The 17,772-nt window shown below is 37.0% G+C and overlaps 1 protein-coding gene across 2 annotated transcripts in view; it reads left to right on the top strand.

The window, feature by feature from the left end:
- HEATR5A (HEAT repeat containing 5A) overlaps window positions 1-17,133 on the top strand; it is a 56,898-nt gene extending 39,765 nt beyond the window's left edge. The window contains exons 24-35 of one of the 2 annotated variants that reach the window (XM_010574265.1): window positions 152-333; window positions 3,001-3,069; window positions 3,491-3,670; window positions 6,209-6,443; window positions 6,885-7,133; window positions 8,823-8,950; window positions 9,851-9,998; window positions 10,702-10,974; window positions 13,336-13,560; window positions 14,470-14,624; window positions 16,061-16,274; window positions 16,552-17,133. In XM_010574265.1, coding sequence (XP_010572567.1) covers window positions 152-333; window positions 3,001-3,069; window positions 3,491-3,670; window positions 6,209-6,443; window positions 6,885-7,133; window positions 8,823-8,950; window positions 9,851-9,998; window positions 10,702-10,974; window positions 13,336-13,560; window positions 14,470-14,624; window positions 16,061-16,274; window positions 16,552-16,853 — 2,360 coding nt within the window. In that variant the 3' untranslated portion in view covers window positions 16,854-17,133. The remainder of the gene's footprint in view (window positions 1-151; window positions 334-3,000; window positions 3,070-3,490; window positions 3,671-6,208; window positions 6,444-6,884; window positions 7,134-8,822; window positions 8,951-9,850; window positions 9,999-10,701; window positions 10,975-13,335; window positions 13,561-14,469; window positions 14,625-16,060; window positions 16,275-16,551) is intronic. The other variant, XM_010574266.1, reaches the window with a different exon arrangement.
- The last annotated feature ends 639 nt before the right edge of the window (window positions 17,134-17,772 follow it).

Genomic DNA, 17,772 nt, shown 5'->3' with positions numbered 1-17,772 from the left:
TAAGCTGCCTTAAGTGAATCCTTGATATGTGGTTAGGTAAAATGTAACATATACATTTTGAAAATGTTGGGAGCGGTCTTGTAAAATGTATTATGTCTAAATCTAAATTTAATAAAACAATTTTCTTTTTTAATTTCTGTTTTCTCTTCAGATGACTTTTTGGTATTGCATTTAGCTGACTTGATCCGTATGGCTTTTATGGCTGCCACAGATCACAGTGATCAACTTCGTCTTTCTGGGCTTCAAACATTGCTAATTGTTGTTCGGAAGTTTGCAGCTGTTCCAGAACCAGAGTTTCCAGGTCATGTAATTCTGGAGCAGTATCAAGCCAATGTAAGCACCTTGCTAATAACTTAGAAAAGTTTATAGTTACAGTTAATCACCAAAAGAAATTTGCTTTTTGTAGTGCATATGAGTCGCATCCCAAAGTTGGAGCAACTCAGGTTCATGGATTTCCTTTGTCAGCATTAAGGTGAAATGACACCAGGGGAGTTCAAACAATAACCAACATTTATTCAACCTAGCTAACCTTGTCCAAGTACAAGTGAACTTATCAGTTTGAATCTTGGATCATGTCATTAAGCCGCTGTTTGAAAAGAGAAGGGACGTGTAGAAAAAGAAGCAGAAAAAGGAACATGAAACTGTGTCAGAAGGAGAGCCTTCCCATTGAGTCACGAGGTTCAGAGCAGACCCCCTTGCTTTTTGGACCCCTCGAAGAGGAGCCTAGGGGCAGCTGGATCCACTCCTAGTCTCAGACTTGGTCAACGGTTTATGTTTAAAAGGATGAGGTGTAGGGACTGTGGAAAAGAGAGAAGAAAAAGAGGGAAAGACAGACAAAGAAAGAAAGAAAGAGAGAAAAAAAGGGTTTCATCAGTCCTGGGTCCAGCGTTGGCCCAGCCAGTGTAGAGATCCAGTTCCGGAGGGCGCGCACTGAGAACTCCCTTCTTTTATAGTGTGTTAGTTGATGGTCTCAACATGCGCAGTTCCCATTCCCGGGGTTCTCTGGAATCAGTCGGTGAGCTTTGGAGGGGGTCACTGCGGAGCTACCTCTCTTTCCCTGCTGGCATGACCGCTTAAGATAGAAGCACAGTCCCATCCTCTGTAGGGCCCCCTCCTCCAGGCACATATGCTGCGCTCCTTCTCCTGGTCACTTAAGATAAGGAATTGCAGCTTTGGAGAAGCGCGGTCCCACCCTCTGCGGGGCCCTCTCCTCCAGCCACATTGTCCTGTTCACACAACTCCAGCGTTTTTACAGAGGCCGTCTTCTCCACTGAAGTTCTTTAACGAATGTTTGATACATTGACTGTAATTTGTCAGATTGTCACAGTATGCTAGAGTTGGGTTTCAGTTAGTTTGTTGCTGGAACTATTATTAATTTATTTGGACTTAACTTCCTTAGAAAGCATCTTTTCAGTTGGCATATAATGTTTTAGCCCCAAAGTTTTTCAAGTTTCACCATTTTTCCCTCTTCCCTATTTGAATACAGCAAAAAGAAAATAGAACATTGGGAGATTTTTTGGAAAGCGTTGGTTTCAGAGTGTGGCATTATTGCAAGAAACATTAGGAACAACTATCATTTAAAACTCTGCTTAGAAGTAAGTAGCCTTTGCACACCAGAGATCACACTAGGTGATCTTGGTCAATAAATAAGTTAGAGGAGGTAAAAGCGTGGATGGTACTCACAAGGTCTATTTCAGTTAAGTCTTGGTTGAGACTTAGAGAAAAGATGTCCTGATCATTTTGCATTCCAGACTGCACTCGCGTTACCTATAACAGGCAGCTGTGTAAAGCCTCATCTGGCTCCCATTCTTCAATTTCTATCAGGCATTGAATAAGTCAGATCACTTTCTTCCATAGAAATGGAGAGATCATGATACTGAAGACATCCCAACCCACATTGCTTTTGCAATTAGAATTCTATTCTACTGGCACTTCTTTGTGGGAAAGAAGAGTTGCCTTGATCTAGTCTGAAACTACCAAGGAAAAAAGAATACACCATCTGTCCTTGCTGTCCAAAACCATCAAGCAGGTCACAAGTAGAGCTAATAATTCTCCTTTTAACCTTCACTAGCCACAAAGTGTTTCTGCTAATATTATGCATAGATCTTCTCACCAACGGTTTCATAGAAGTTGAAGAGATGCGAAGCAGTTAAATATCTAGTCTTTTTCTTGTCAATTTTTTTACATAACAATAACCAGAAATAGATGGATATAGATTTTCCAGACTTAAGTAATGGTTTCCTGAAATCTTCTTCAGAAGTTCCTTAAATGAAGTCTGAGCTTTAGGAGGTCTTAAGAAACTGTCATTAATTGTCATTAAAATCAACTTATTTTCACAAACTTGTATTTGTAAGTACTTGTACTAAACTTTGTATTTTCATCCCAAAGAGCATCAGACTTAAGTCTGAGTTTTCAGATATCAGCTAAAGCAGCAATGGAAATTTTCATTAGCCTTTAGTGAAATGGTTTTCAACAGTGAGAGTAGGTAAAATCTCTGCAACCTGGTAAGTATATGTTTGTGTGTTCTTTATTAGGTGAATTGAGTTTATGCTGTCCCCTTCTTTCACTTTGCAAAGTTGACCAACTTCAGTTGTTTGTTTCCTTAAATCTGTATTCTTTCTGAGTAAGGAAATGTCACTCATTTGGTGTCTGGCAAGTCTTCATGGTTTGGAACATTGTTTTTTCTTTTGAGGGCCACTCACCAATTTAAGAGTTCAGAAAGGAAGAGGTTTCTGTTTCAGTTTTAGACTGTGCAAAAAATAGAATCAACTTTGAAGACCCCCTCTCAGAGAGAACCATGTCTTCAGTGTAAGCAAAACAAAACAATAAAAGTATGACTGCAGCTGTCCCCCTGCTCTTTAACCTCACTGAAATGGTCTGTGGAAAAATGAAAAGGAAACTATGCTTTATAAAGGAAAACTGCAACAAAGCCTGCTTATGAAAAGTAATTATTTAGTTAATTGTTCACTATGTATTAAATGTTGTATAACTTCTCTTTAGGTTGGAGCAGCACTTAGGCCTGCCTTTGCTCCTGAAACTCCTCCTGATGTCACAGCAAAAGCATGTCAGGCAAGTGTTGAAAGTCAGAAGTCTTAGGTAATAGACCCTCTGAAATTTTCTTTTTGCTTGATACGTCACACAAGAAAAAGGAAATAAATCATCTAGCTTCAAATCCCCAACACACACAAAATAATGTCACCCATGTTAGCTCTATATTGTAACAACTCAAAGATTTTATGTACTTTCAGATCTTTTGATAAACTTTGTAGCTGTTGATGCTTTGGCTGTTATTTATGACATCCCTCTAATGTTTCTGGCTTTCATTACTTATGTATACTAAACTGTAATGTCATTTAACATTGATTATTATCCAAGAGTAACTGTATCTCAGTAGAAGTTAAATCTGGTTTTCATAATTTTATAGATGGAAAAAAGAGTATCCAGTGGTGTTTTGCTCTTGTTTCTCATTATTTCTCTTTCACAACACTAGGTATGCAGTGCCTGGATAGCAAGTGGTGTAGTAAGTGATCTTAATGACCTTCGAAGGGTTCACCAGTTGCTTGTATCCTCTTTGGTCAAAGTGCAGGCTGGGAAAGAAGCACAAAGTCAACAATATAATGAAAGCACCTCAACTATGGAGATACTGGCTGTGCTTAAGGCTTGGGCAGAGGTTAGTGTAACAGCTCTGTAATGATAGTCTGGATATCTGGTAGGTGAGTTAGAACCTTTCAGACAGAATTTCTGGAATTTCTTACGTGCTTCATTAAGTAGAAATTGCTGGTCCTTAAGAAATATGAATTTCTTAACATGTTCTAATATTTCAATACTTGTTTTAAATTTGCATGGTATAACTGGCTATCGTGATGGTCCACTGAACATACCATCTTAAATAGGTGTCATTTTTCTCATTGTCTGTTGGCATTTAATTTCTTACAGGTAGCTCTTGTAAGTTAACAATGTCAGTTCAGTCCTGCATTGGCTAACTGCCTTAAAGTCAGCTCATGTGAACAACTGTTTTAGTATATGTAAATGCAAGGTTAGATATTTAAAAATAAAAAATGTGAACAATGTATGTAATCTCTAGAAGAGATGTCTTAGAAAGCACTGATAATGACCTTGGATGCTGGCGGCTGATAACCAGCTAAATATGAGCATGTTATGTAGTTAATATGATATTTCTGTGTATAACCAGGGAGCTATTTTGAAGGAGAAAGCAGGCAACAGGTAGCTTATATGTGAACATTTGTAGAAAAACATACCAACCTCTGGTGTCCATACTTGATAAAGGATTGGCAAAAAGGAAAGCAATTGGATAAAAGCTAGCAAGTGGAAATAAAAATCTTGAAAACATGCTTACAATGAGAGATTGAAGTATATCAGTCTATTTCATCTATTCAGGAAAAGATAAAGTCCTGTGATCAATTTAAAATTATTATATGGAGAAAAGGTTTTTAATGGCATATAACAGTAACCTATCACTGGTCAGAAGCTGAGACAAAATTCAGACTAGATGTGAGGCTCAACTGTAAGAAGTGAAGATCTGTAGATTGTTCCAGTCTATAATTAAGATCACTAGAATTCTTCAAAGCAAACTCTGTGTAACTTTCTACTGGATCTCAGATATGAGAAACTATGACAAAGTAAACTGGGGATAAGCTTTTGTGACCTGTAATTTACAAATGTTTCACTTAAGCCCTGGGGGGTTCCATCTCACTTAGGATCTTACCTATTTCTTGTTTCCAGCATTTGAAGGAATTCCCCCATTCTGTTGCGGGGAGGAGTGAGAGAGGGGCTTGGTGGTTGCTTAGTTGCTGGCCTGGGTCAACCCACTACAACTAGCAAACTTGAAAAAGATACAGAAATCATAATTGCAGAAGATGGATACTCACAAAAGCTAACTTTAGATTAGTTGAACTGGTCTCCTATGTTTCCTCTATAGCTGAAGAGAAGAGCTTCCCTCCAGGGGCGTTCAGGAGAGACTAAAGAGGGCTGCTGGTCTGAAACATTCTCAAGTCTATCTTTTTTGATAATGTCGTGGTTTAACCCCAGCCAGCACCTAAGCACCACACAGCTGCTCACTCCCTTTCCCCCCGCCCAGTGGGATGGGGGAGAGATTCAGGGGAAAAAAAAAAGTAAAACTCATGGCTTGAGATAAGAACAGTTTAATAGAACAGAGAAGAAGAAACTAATAATGATAATAATAACAATAACAAAATGACAATAATTATAATAAAAAGATTGGAATATGCAAGTGATGCACAATGCAATTGCTCACCACCCACCGATCGATGCCCAGTTAGTCCCTGAGTGGCCATTGCCCCTGCCCCCCCCATAGTTTTTAGTATATAAACTTCCCCCAGTTCCTATACTAGACGTGATGTCCCATGGTATGGAAAACCCCGTTGGCCAGTTTGGGTCAGCTGCCCTGGCTGTGTCCCTTCCCAACTTGTGCCTCTCCAGCCTTCTTGCTGGCTGGGCATGAGAAGCTGAAAAATCCTTGACTCAGTATAAACACTACTTAGCAACAACTGAAAACTTCAGTGTGTTTTCAACATTGTTCTCATACTGAACCCAAAGCATAGCACTAGGAAGACAATTAACTCTAGCCCAGCTGAAACCAGGACAGATAACTAGAGAGGCATCTAGGGAAATTAACCTTCTCACATTGAAGTTAACCTACTGATGGTAACACCCAAAGTTTACAAATGGTGCAAGACTGTACTCTTCATTCTTTACTGCTAACACAGAGCAATATATAGTTTTGAGAAGTTGGTTGCAAGTGCAATATGTCATTTCAGTTAAAAGAAGATTTAGGAATGATTTGACTGTGGTTTCAGCATCATGATTGTAAGTATATTATTTAGTAATAAGTTCTTCAGTCTTGTAGCTCTAACTGTAACAGGGTTTGATGATTGGAAGCTGAAGCTGGAGAAGTAATATATTAATTTTTAAGAGCAGGGAAGTTAACTGCAGCTATGTTTAGGACTTTTAGTAGGTTTCGCTTTATTTGGACTCTTGCATCAAAATTAGCTGGGGGAGTGGATTCAGAAGGTTTAGAAAATAAGTGCTTGTTCACCTGTGCCTATCGGACTTGAAGCAGGAATAGATTTTAGGAAACCTCATGCCCATTCAACAGGCAGTCATGCTAATGATCACAGTAGTTTTCCAAGTGTTTATATTGTAAATCTCTCTCCAAATATATAAACAGGTTTACATAGTTGCTGTTGAAAAGCAGAAAAATCAGAGTGATGCACACAATCACTGCTTAAAAGTTGCAAACTCTGCAGAAGAAAGCTACAAAGGTGTAACATCTTCAGCCAGTGGACTTCTGGACTTAGTACAGGCAGATCTTGGAATACTAAGCAAGCTCTGGCTTTCTGCACTTCAGGATTTTGCTCTCTTAACTTTGCCTTCAGAATATGCATTGCAACTACCTGCTGAAGGTAAGAAGGCAAATCAGTTGTATTTTCATAGGTCACTTGTAAGTGCACAACATTAATATCCCAGCTGACTTGTGTTAAGATCACAGTAAAATTAAATTGTATAGAGAATATGCATAGTTATATACCTATCTAAAGATAAAGACTGCTTTTGAGAACAGAGGTTTAACTGATGTGAAAAGTAGTTTGTTTGGTATTCTTGTTTGTTGAATAATTTTATGGTTGAAAGAAAAAAGGTAATTATATTGGATTCTATCCAAATAAATCTAAATGAAGTGCCCTCATTAGCCTGAATTTTAATACTGAATATTTTTTTAAAAAGCCATACATAAAATATGATAAATGTAATTTCAATAAAAATAAGAATCCTGTTTTATAAGAATGAGAAAATATGGTAGTTGAAAGTAAATTACATCCTTAAAACTGTAACTTCTCTTCTTGTAGGTGGTACATTTTATACAGCAGAGACAATTGAAAATGCCAGACCTCATTACTACAACTCCTGGGCACTGATACTTTATGCTACAGCATTATGGCTTACTAGCACAGGTTTCATTGTTGTTGATCCAGATGAAGGAGTTACTAATCTCTCTAGACCTGTCACCCCAACTACAATGTGTCAAGATTCTTCTACCAGGCCCTTGGTGAAATCTCCTGAGGATGTGAATACTGACAGATTTCATCTTATCTTGGGTTAGTGAGTGCATAATCTGTCTAGATGCTGTACACCAGAATGTAATTTTTAATAGATAAAACTGTTAGCAAACAAATATTTAATTACTCACATTTAACTGCATTGTTGAATATTGCATCTCTTAGAAAAATATAGTCAGAAGAATTTTAAGTCCTGGTGAGAAACTCTAGAGCGTTTTCCCAAATGTAGTAGAAAAAACACTCAGTGTGAGCTAAACAAGTCCTAAACAAGTGCTTACCGCTCTGCTTATAAACATACACGTTCAAGGGTGGATTTTATTGTGGTTGTACTGCCACAATTACAGAGTGTACGGTTTAGGTCACTGAAGTACAGTTTTACATCACAGAATAGTGTGCAGGTTGGAAGGGACTTGTGGAGGCCATCTTGTCCACCATCCCCTTCTCAAGCAGGGCCACCTAAAGCCAGTTGCCCAGGGCCGTGTCCAGGCGGCTTTTAAATATCTCCATGGATGGAGACTCCACAACCTCTGTGGGCAACCTGTGCCAGTGCTTGGTCACCCTCACAGTAAAAAAAGTGTTTCCTTAAGTCCACATGAACCTCTGTTTAAGCCTCCGCTCCTACAGAGGCTAATCAGACAGTTGAATTCAGTCCCAGTTCTCTAAATTTACACAGTTAGGCATTTCTGGTTATATTTTTTTCCTTTGGTCTGTCTTTTGTATCCTTCTTTTGTAATCCTTTTTTGGAATGGGTTTGTATGACCCAGATGCATATGGCTTCTTTTGAATCCCAGTCCTCCTGCACAGACCCAGTTTCCTTTTGAACTCCATTGCTCCATCATTTAAAGTGGGACCTCTGATACAAAAGCTGCTCTTTTCCCCTGCTTCCTATACCACTGGATTAGTGCTTCAAATTTCATGTACTTTACCATGGACACCTGGTTTGTTTATTCTGCTTCTGAACATATTCCACTTGTTCATTTTCAATTCCTACAGAGAAGCTGAAATAACTTTACAACATGGACACTTTCTGTTGCACAGCTGTTCTTTAGTGTACATTGATCAGTTTCCCAAGTCATCACACATTTTGGAATTACAGTTGTACAGCTGGGATGAGAATATGGATCACAGTTTATATGAAGTTTATCTCCAATGTCATAAAATGTTATCTGAAGGGTCCTGAAAGCTCAGAAAAAAGTGACTGTTTTTATCTGCTCTAGGATTTGCAAGCTTCAGCTTCATGTAATTTACTTATTGCTGGCGATCCAGTTGTGGTAGCTGCGATATTTAGCATTTTTGTAGAATGGAAAGGTAAAGCTTCAGCCTCTGAGTTTATGAACTATTATTACTTTCTCCATTATCTCCTTCTATTACATAAATCAGTGTGATTAGGCAAATATTCTGCTATATATTCATTATGAATCGTCTGCCTATTCATTGGACCTAGAGTTCAGTGTTTTACTCAGAAATTGCTCTATTTTTTTATTTAGTTATGTTAATAGCCAGTTATAATCATGTCTTATACTGTCCAGAAGCTGAAGTTCTTTCATTGTTTTGAGGGAAATAGAGTTCTTGCCCCAAGATATTAACAATAGGAGATTAATTCACTTAATGTAAAATGCAAATGCTATTTCTATGTCTGCGCAACCTACTGTTAGGTTACTTCATAATTGACAAAATTACTTCTTAAAATTTCAAGCACGTATGCGTTTTTTCTTCTGATGCTTACAGGAATTACTGTGGAATTTCTCTGCTCTCCTCGATCAGATGCAGCAATGGAGAACATTATTGCCTGCTTACGTGCCCTACAAGCACTCTTTGATGTTCCATGGCCAAGGTCTAAAATAGGTGGTGATCAGGTAATGTTTTAATGATCAAAAGCCCCCCAGAATTAAGGCATAATTTTAGTTTGAACAGTATCTCTACTCCCTTGTATATCCAGGAATCTTCAACACATAAGTAATAGGTGAATTATATGCTTTACCAAAATCCAAAGCTGTAGAGGGAGTAGAGAAAAAGAGCACAACGTGGAACCTGTAAGAAGACAGTGAGGGGCAGAGAACTTGATGACTTTTGGTCAGGAAGGAGTAACTAGATGAGTGGGATGAGAGCCGGGTAAAGACAGAATTCCAGAAAAAAGAGTTCTCTTAATCTGTCAAGGGATAGTTCATTTAATTCTGTTGTAAATATTGAAGATGATAAAAGGAAACTGGACAAAAGCAGTGGTATTAAAAACAACAAAAAGCAAAACCAAAAAAACCACCACACACCAGTGATACTAAAAAGCATTAGTAACTTCAAAATTCCTTTTTTTTTTCTTTAAATTAAGCTTTATACCATCCTGTGTGCCATACAATTGTCTTAACACAGGCAAAAGTGATACAACCTGTGGACACACCCAAGTTCTGCTGACTCTTGATGCTCTCTACAAGGAAATGCGTATACTTTAGGAGGGATACAATGTAGTATCCCCACCTTCAAGACTTAAAAAGCCATAAGATAAAGATTACTTGGGGGGTTTTTTAGTAGGTTTAAGTGCCTTATCTCTAAATTACTGTGATATTGTTGGGAGAATTGAGCAGGACTGCTGCTACTTGGGAGCTAGGAGCTAAATGTTGAACAAAATGCCAACTCCTATGATTGTATCAATTATACTGTGTTCCTTAGTGAGATTAGTAAGAGTAATACTATTGGCTTTAACAAGTTTCTAAAATTCTTGCATTAAAATGGGGATATATTAAGCACTTTTCTTATTGTAGGAGTTGGGTGTAGAGCTGCTGAATGTTTTGCATCGACTGATACTGACCAGAGAATCACCTGATATTCAGCTTGCTGCCCTTGAAGTGGTTCGGCTGATTCTTTTTGCAGCTCAGGAACATGTGAAGGAAAAGCGGAGAAGTGCAGAAGGTACAGTAATGTATGAGATACTGAATACAAATTATCAGGGTTAAAGCCATTCTTTCTTGGAAAACTGGATTCTTGAACGTGATATTCCAAGGTGCATCTTAATTGAAGTGTTTCACAGGTGGTGACTAACCCTGGTTAAGTCAGTCCAGGTGCCTGACATAAGAAATCAGGGTGGTATGATAGATAGCACGTGGGTTTGGTGGTGACTAGAGGGCATGAAGTGAGGAGGAAAACTGGAGAAACTCCAGTTGGGATAGTCTTGTGTGGTGTCAGGGAGGGAGGAGTCTTAGTAAAAAGCTGGAATCAGCTGCAGTAGAGCGATGGAGAGACTCGGCACACACAGCTGTTAAAAGCTAGACTCCACTAGTTTCTCTGATTGTAACTTCCTAAAGTTCATTTTCTAAAAGAAAAAAACTGAGAGAAGAATCAAAACACTTATATCAGGTGACATCATATTGGCATGGTGCCTCAGCATGTTGTATGTCTAAATCTATTGTGCACGCTTTTGCCTTTTGACAATCAGTGCATAGTTTGCTTATTCAGAAGGACGGATGTTTGCCAGTAGAACTTTGAATACATATGCATGCACATATATATATGTATCAAGATTACCACTTGGTGATGGAACAGTTTGAAGAAGTAAACTTTTTGGAAACAAGGTACAGCCTGCAGATTTCTGCCATGTTTCTTCTTTTTGTTTTAGTTGATGATGGTGCTGCAGAAAAGGAAACGTTACCAGAATTTGGAGAAGGCAAAGACACAGGAGGACTGGTGCCTGGGAAATCATTAGTCTTTGCAACACTGGAGTTGTGTGTTTGTATTCTTGTCAGACAGCTTCCCCAGCTCAACCCTAAATTAACTTGTAGCCCTGCAGTTCAATCTGGAAAACATCTGTTATTGTCAGAAGATGGAAGCAGACTGGTAGCAGTAGCATTAGTTATTCTCTCTGATGTTCCTGCAATCTGCTCTCCTGAAGGTATGCTGTTTCATCCCAAGAAAAGATTAATGAAAGAATATTGGGCTCCTCTGAGCCCCCTTGTTATTACCTAATTTTCTCAGCTGGATAAATCTGGCAGCAAGTTTTGTTGATTTGCTTGTGAAAATTTCCTGTTGTAATTATTTTTTTGACTGTCAGATTACAAAACAAGTTACAAAACTGAAGCAATTAAAGGACTAGTTTTTCTTTTCCTCCCACATGTAGCAGTGCAATTAATAGATTCACTTTGTACAGGGAACTATACAATAGCTACGTGATTATGTTCTACTTGAATTGTCTATTCTGGAATTTGTAATGCAGACATAAATTAAATTTAAAAGGGAAATGTATCATGTTAACTTTCACTAAAAGCCATCATTTGAACATTAGGAAACCACTGTAAGGAGTGTTACAGTTGATTTCTCAGATTAGTTGACTTTTACCCATGATTAATTTTGGATTCAATCTAAACTTTAAGATGGTTCCCCCCTGCTAGCCCCCAATATCATATTCATATGATCTTTCAGTACTATTACAGCCACACCTATAAACCATGTCTGCCCTAATCCTCTGTTCCCACCTTAGGTATCCATGTTACACCTTATGCAATTTTTTGCATTTACCAGCCCTGGAAATTTCTTCTTTTTTCATAATTTGTTCTTTGTTACAAGATTCTTCTTTGGGGGTGGCATATTCCAAATATAGTAGGCAGTTCTTGCTGTCATTGTAGGGTAATGATACGATTTCTGTTTTCCATCTGCAGCTCATTATTTATCAGTTCAAAGCAAAAGGAAACAAATATAGCATCACTTAGATCTGAGGGCAACTATCTTGTATGAAAAATAATCTGTGATTTTTCTTTTCTCCCTGTAGTTCTTTTTGTCTTTAGCTGTTCAGGTTATTCTACAAACTAACAGCTTGCAGGATCAGACCAGATGAGATGTTTACACTAGAAAACTTAAGCATTTAAGTCAGGTGGCTAAAATGGAGGCACTTAAGCTTGCTTTTACAGTCAGTTGAATAAGGAAGCATCTCCAAAAGTCAACTGATATAATCAAAGAGAAGAGAATTCCTATGTGGAATTGCATCATTTTCCCCCTTTAATAGGTAACTGAAGTTATAGTCCTGTGAATACCATGTGTCTTACTTCAGGCACCTGTCATGGTATGTATGCATAATAAAATTTTGAACAAAATGATGCTCATGAATTGCATTTCCTACTGAATTTCAACAGTGAATTTTCAGAGACTTGGCCGTTTAAAAATAGAAAGTAGATGTCCTCAGGTTCAGAAAATACTTATGCATATGTCAGAGACCCTCATTATTCAACAGGTCTGTCATGAACATCAGTATATGAAAATCTTAATAACATAAACATTTTGCTGATTAGGGAAGGACATAAGCATATTAAGCCATATGCTTAACTCTGTACTTTGCTGAATCAGAACTTAAGACAGGAGCAACAGATAAGTATGCAGGTTTCTAGACTGTCTCCAATATGTGCAGAATTCTGTATTACTATTCGATTCAAAGACATAAGAATATGCAAAACCGCTATGCCAAATTATTCCTGTGATTTTTTTTTTTTTTTTTTTTTAATTTTTTTTAATAGTCTCATATTCTGACAGGTCAACTGTCAGATTCTCAGGGACTGATGAAGACCTCTTCAGTAGGCTGTGGGACAATTTGCTTCTCTCTTTAGGTTTCCTCTTTTCCAAAATATTCATTGGAGTTTTTTATTATAATTCTAGCAATTTTTGTCATGCATTTTTAGTCTGAGATCCTCCTCTTATTAATCTTACTAAATTCTTGACTTTAGTGATTTTCTGGAGCAATGACATCCTTGGCTAACTACACATCATGTGGGAGAAGTATTTCCTCTTACCAGTTTTTGAAATTACCCCCTGTTAATTTCCTTCACTGTATTGACTTCATTGCAAAATATGCTTAGATGATTATAATTTATTTTCTACTACTCAGTACTTTGTATACTTCCATAGCTTCTCTTCTTCTGCTCCTCAGTGGTTCTGATCTTTTTGTTCTTGCTTTTCTCTGAACATGACATAATTCAACACTTCATGTAACAAAATCATCAAGGAAAAGATATACAAAGCTAACTGAAAAGGGGAAGAGGTTTAACTTCACTTAAGCAGTGTGACTCCATGTTTGCTGTAGCAAGTCACATGATATTTCAAATCTTTCTTCAAATTACCAGTGCCTCCGTTCACATAGGTGATTAAAAATGATAAATTATAAATAAAAAGATAATCTAAGAAAACTGCTTCAATTTTTTTTAATGTAAAAGGTACCTGAATTTTTTTTTTTTTAACTTCTGTGAAATTAATTTGCTTTGTTTTACAGGAAGCGTTTCAGTTCTTCCTACTATCTTGTACCTAATTATTGGAGTACTTAAAGAAACTGCTGTGAAATTGCGAGATGGCCAGTTACCTTTGACAGTTGCTGCATCTCTACAAGCTCTTAAAGGACTCTTGTCTTCTCCAATGGCTCGAGCAGAGAAGAGTCGGACTGCTTGGACTGATCTTCTACGTAGTGCTTTGGTCACAGTCCTTGACTGTTGGGATCAAGGTATCCAGAAATCTTGTGTTTGTGTGTTTAAAAAACAAAGCAAAAAAAGTTTGGGTGAAAGGTTGTTTGGTTTTATTTAAATTAAATTCATGTACATCTTAAAAAAAGACTAGTATCTTAGTCACAGGAGAATTAGTTGGCTACCAAGTACTGTTGAAACTATAGTGCAATCTTGTCCCTGCAGTTCATATGAGAAGTCATCATCTGTAAAGGTGTAAACGTGGGATTTCAGGTTTACCCCTGCATTATGTAGTGCCGCTATGTAGTTACATGGTACGGTGGAATAAACAGGAGTTACGGCTTCAGTGTACAGTTGACCATAAAAGATAGCTGTACTACTTGCAGGTTCTCCACAAAGAATTAGTGTCTGTATTGAAGCAAAGGGTATTAAAACAGTAGTTCAAGAAAAAATATTTTTGCCTTAAAGTTAGTTTTCTGTGTGCTGCTTCTTCAGCTTCCCAAGTTTGTAGTATTTTTATCATTCCTCACATTTAATCTCCAAGTTGTAATTTGTTAGAACTTTTGTTTATAGTGTTGGGTTTTTAAGTTACAGCAAAAGAATATATGTTCTTAATGCAAATTTTATATTATTCTCAAAATAGGTTGTATCCTAATATGTCATACCAGCTCTTCAAAGATATTTATTGTACTTTATACAGAGGAACAATGGAATAGGAGTATGCTGTTATTTCTAAATATGCATATAACCACCCCTGAATTCCCATCTTGGCCTTGGCTTTTATTACAGTAAAAGTCCATAAGAGTGCATCAGAGTATGTCATGTATTTGAAAAAAGAGATTCCTAAAGAAATGTAGACATGGATATTTCTACTCCACCTCTTTGTAACACTTGAATTCATAGAATTACTTTTTAATGCAAATCTAACAGACTGCTTGTTTTATTGATAGTAGATGGGCTTCTCCAAGAACTTGATGAAGTTAGCCTGCTTACTGCTATTACAGTATTTGTTATGTCTACCAGTCCAGAAGTTACTACTGTAGAGTGCCTTCAAAAGCGTTGTATTGAGAAGTTTAAAATCACACTTGACTCAAAAGATCCTCTTGTAAGTACTGGTGAAGTTGTGAGAATATCAGTATCGTATTAAATGGATCTTAGCTTATTTTCTGTTCAGTTGTTTCACCTGGTCTGTGTGTTGATTCCAGTTAATTCTGTCCTGACTATATCTGTTGTATTTTAAAATACAGTTTGAACAAGTTAGCACGAACATGTCCAGCAATGCATTTTACCATTTTTTATTCTGTATACAATTCTGTATTCCTATGATTTATTTTTTTTATTGCATCAGACTCAGTGCTTTATACATTGATAAGTACATGATACAGTTGTGTATTTTTTCAGGCACCTGTTTCATTTTATTTGTTCATTTTATCTTCAACACACAGATACTATCTTTTGCACAGGAAATCCCTCAGCTGTGGGTCTTTGGGAGCTGGAGCAAGTACAACTACATAACTTTTACTGTCCCTTAAGCATCAGCTCCTGGACACTGCTGGAGGCAGCATATTGAATTAGATTAATGCTTCATTCTGACCTAGTATAAATATTTTTACGTAGTTGTTTTAGATTGTAGTGCCACACAGTTCATCTGTTACTATTCTTCAGCTAAAAACCCAACATATCAAGAAAAAAAAAATTGCGTTTATTATCATTGCGAATACAAATGTCTTTTCTAGGAGTTGGGACTTCCTCACTCTGAAAGGCCAGCTCTGAAAATAACATGCATTAGATTTAATGTTTGACTGTGAGAATTCACTGTAAACTGGTTTTCTTGCATCTTCTCTGTATATATTCATGTAGTAAAAAGAAATCAAACAAAGTTACCTTTACTTGAGAAATAGCTGTAAGAAAGTACTTTTTAATATATTAACACATTTCTAGTATTATGAGCATTGGTTTCCACTGATAGGAAACTGGGGCTGCCAAATATGACTGCAAGAAAATGGTAGTATACATTTGCAAATTTTATCCAAGTGTTTAGGCATCTGAGCCTTTCAGAAATCATGTAGGAACTTGATGGTTTCAGTCCTATTGACTTCCAATGACATGCAAGCTACTGTTCTATTGAGACTTTTTAAAATTGTGCCTACAGTTTGACAGAGGTAATGCTTGTATTTTAAGCACCTATTTTCGGTCAGCTGTATTTTTGCGAAAAAGGGTATATTTTCAAAACACTACTAAGACGTAATTTTCACACAAAAATAATATTCGTTCCTTCACTTGAAGATGTAGAAAGATGTAGAACTCCGTAGAAAGAAACAGAAAGCATGGTCTAGTTTCTCATAATAATTAGATTACAAGTTATAATGCTTCTATAAAGTATTATGCATTAGCAGCCTGCAACCTGATGAATTTTCAAGCTGTGAGGCACATTTTTCCCCCTCCCTAAAATTTTATCTGACAAGCTGTGAGTTTTAAAACACTCTGGCATGTATTTTTAAGTGTAACACTTTGTAACCGCAAATTTGCTTTTCCCTTTAGGTACAGTGTAAGTGCTACCAGCTGCTGCACTCCATCTTTCAGCATCCAAACAAAACCGTGTCATATCCTTATATTCATTCTTTAGCACCATCCATTGTGGGAAAACTGCAGGAAACAGAAAAAGCAAAACCTGAAAATGCTGCTGAACTTCAAGTCATTCAGGAGGGAATAAAGGTGGTTACAGCTCTTACGGCCACTGCTGAGGAAGAGCACCGTAAGTTACTTCCATTACTAGTATCCAAAGCATTAGACATGCTGAAAGTTGCCATAAGTAACAAATTAAAACAAAACAACCACTAGGAGTCCAGTCCTGAACACTAATTGCTAACAAAATTGCTAACAAGAATGTTGGTTCTTTTTACTGTACAGTTCGAATAACATTTGCAGCTTTATAATTTGTGTTAAATGTTAACTTAGAGGAATACTTCTAGTTAGAATTTGAAGCTGCTTTTAAAAAGTGTATGTTTAAGTTGTGTTTTCGATATTTATAGGTGCTCATTTGGTGGCCTGCCTTCTTCCCATCCTTATTTCCTTTCTTTTGGATGAAAATGCCCTGGCTTCTGCCACAAAGTTGGCAAAAAATCTACATGAGTTTGCTTTGCAAAATCTGATGCAGATTGGTCCACAGTACTCATCGGTTTTTAAAAAACTAATGGCTTCCTCTCCAACTATGAAAGCCAGGCTTGAGTCAGCTGTAAAAGGCAATCAAGAAAGTGTCAAAGTGAAGACTGCTAAACATGCAAAGAATCCAGGGAAAAGTTCGAGCATTCAGCTAAAGACCAATTTTCTTTAAAGTCTCATATTGTCTTTTTATGCACTTTGATATCAACAGCAAAAAATGTCCCTTTTAATTTCTAATCAGAGTAGGATCACTATAAGTTGATCTCATATATTTCAGCTTGCACTGAATTATTACAGAAAGTTTTTAAGAGAAAGCAAATCTCTAGATAACTTTCTGTTAATGTAAGACTTCTTAGACATCTCTAAAGACTATGAATAAATCTATCAGAGGTCATCTAATCTGTATTATTTCATTATTTTGGACTGAAATGCCAGAAATGCACATGCCTATATTAAAAAAAGTATAGTGAACTTTACCATAGATATATTTAGGAGCAGTCCACACTTAGCCATTAAGTAAAATTAATTTTGTTTTAAATCAGTATTTGTCAAAAATAAGTTACCCTGATTGGTTTTTTTGATTTAACTGGGACGTAAATTTACTTGCAGGTTGTAATCTATCCTAATTACTAATTTAACACACTGCATCATTAAGTAAACAGATCAAATATCCTTGTAAGCCTTACAATAGTTTACTGTTGATCTCAAAAAATTGAACTCAATAAAGGTAATATTGATAGCTTTAATCGCAATAACTTCTTGAGCTGGCCGAGATTTAACAAATGCTGTTAAATACAGCTCTACAATGTTCCTTCACTGAGGACTCTGTAGTGCTTTACACAGTGGGACTATTATGCATATGTAAGTATTTGCAGGCTTGGTGCCTTGCTGCTTGATGTAGTCTCACTTTTCAGGATGTATACTTGTGTCAATTTTGTATTAGGCTAGCCAGGCAGTTGAAGCTTACATATCTTGTCCAGGATAGGACAGCAATTTTAATATACTGTGCCTCAATTCAGACATCTGCTCTATCTGGATGTGTTTCCTGATCTTTAAATGATCGGTTATATATACATGTAACTGACCTAAAT

The sequence above is a fragment of the Haliaeetus leucocephalus genome, unplaced genomic scaffold (assembly GCF_000737465.1).
Source record: "Haliaeetus leucocephalus isolate CR32 unplaced genomic scaffold, Haliaeetus_leucocephalus-4.0 Scaffold417, whole genome shotgun sequence".
Classification (NCBI taxonomy): Eukaryota; Metazoa; Chordata; class Aves; order Accipitriformes; family Accipitridae; genus Haliaeetus; species Haliaeetus leucocephalus.
The sequence above is the reverse complement of the archived record's forward strand: the minus strand, read 5'-3'. Positions and strand labels throughout refer to the sequence as shown.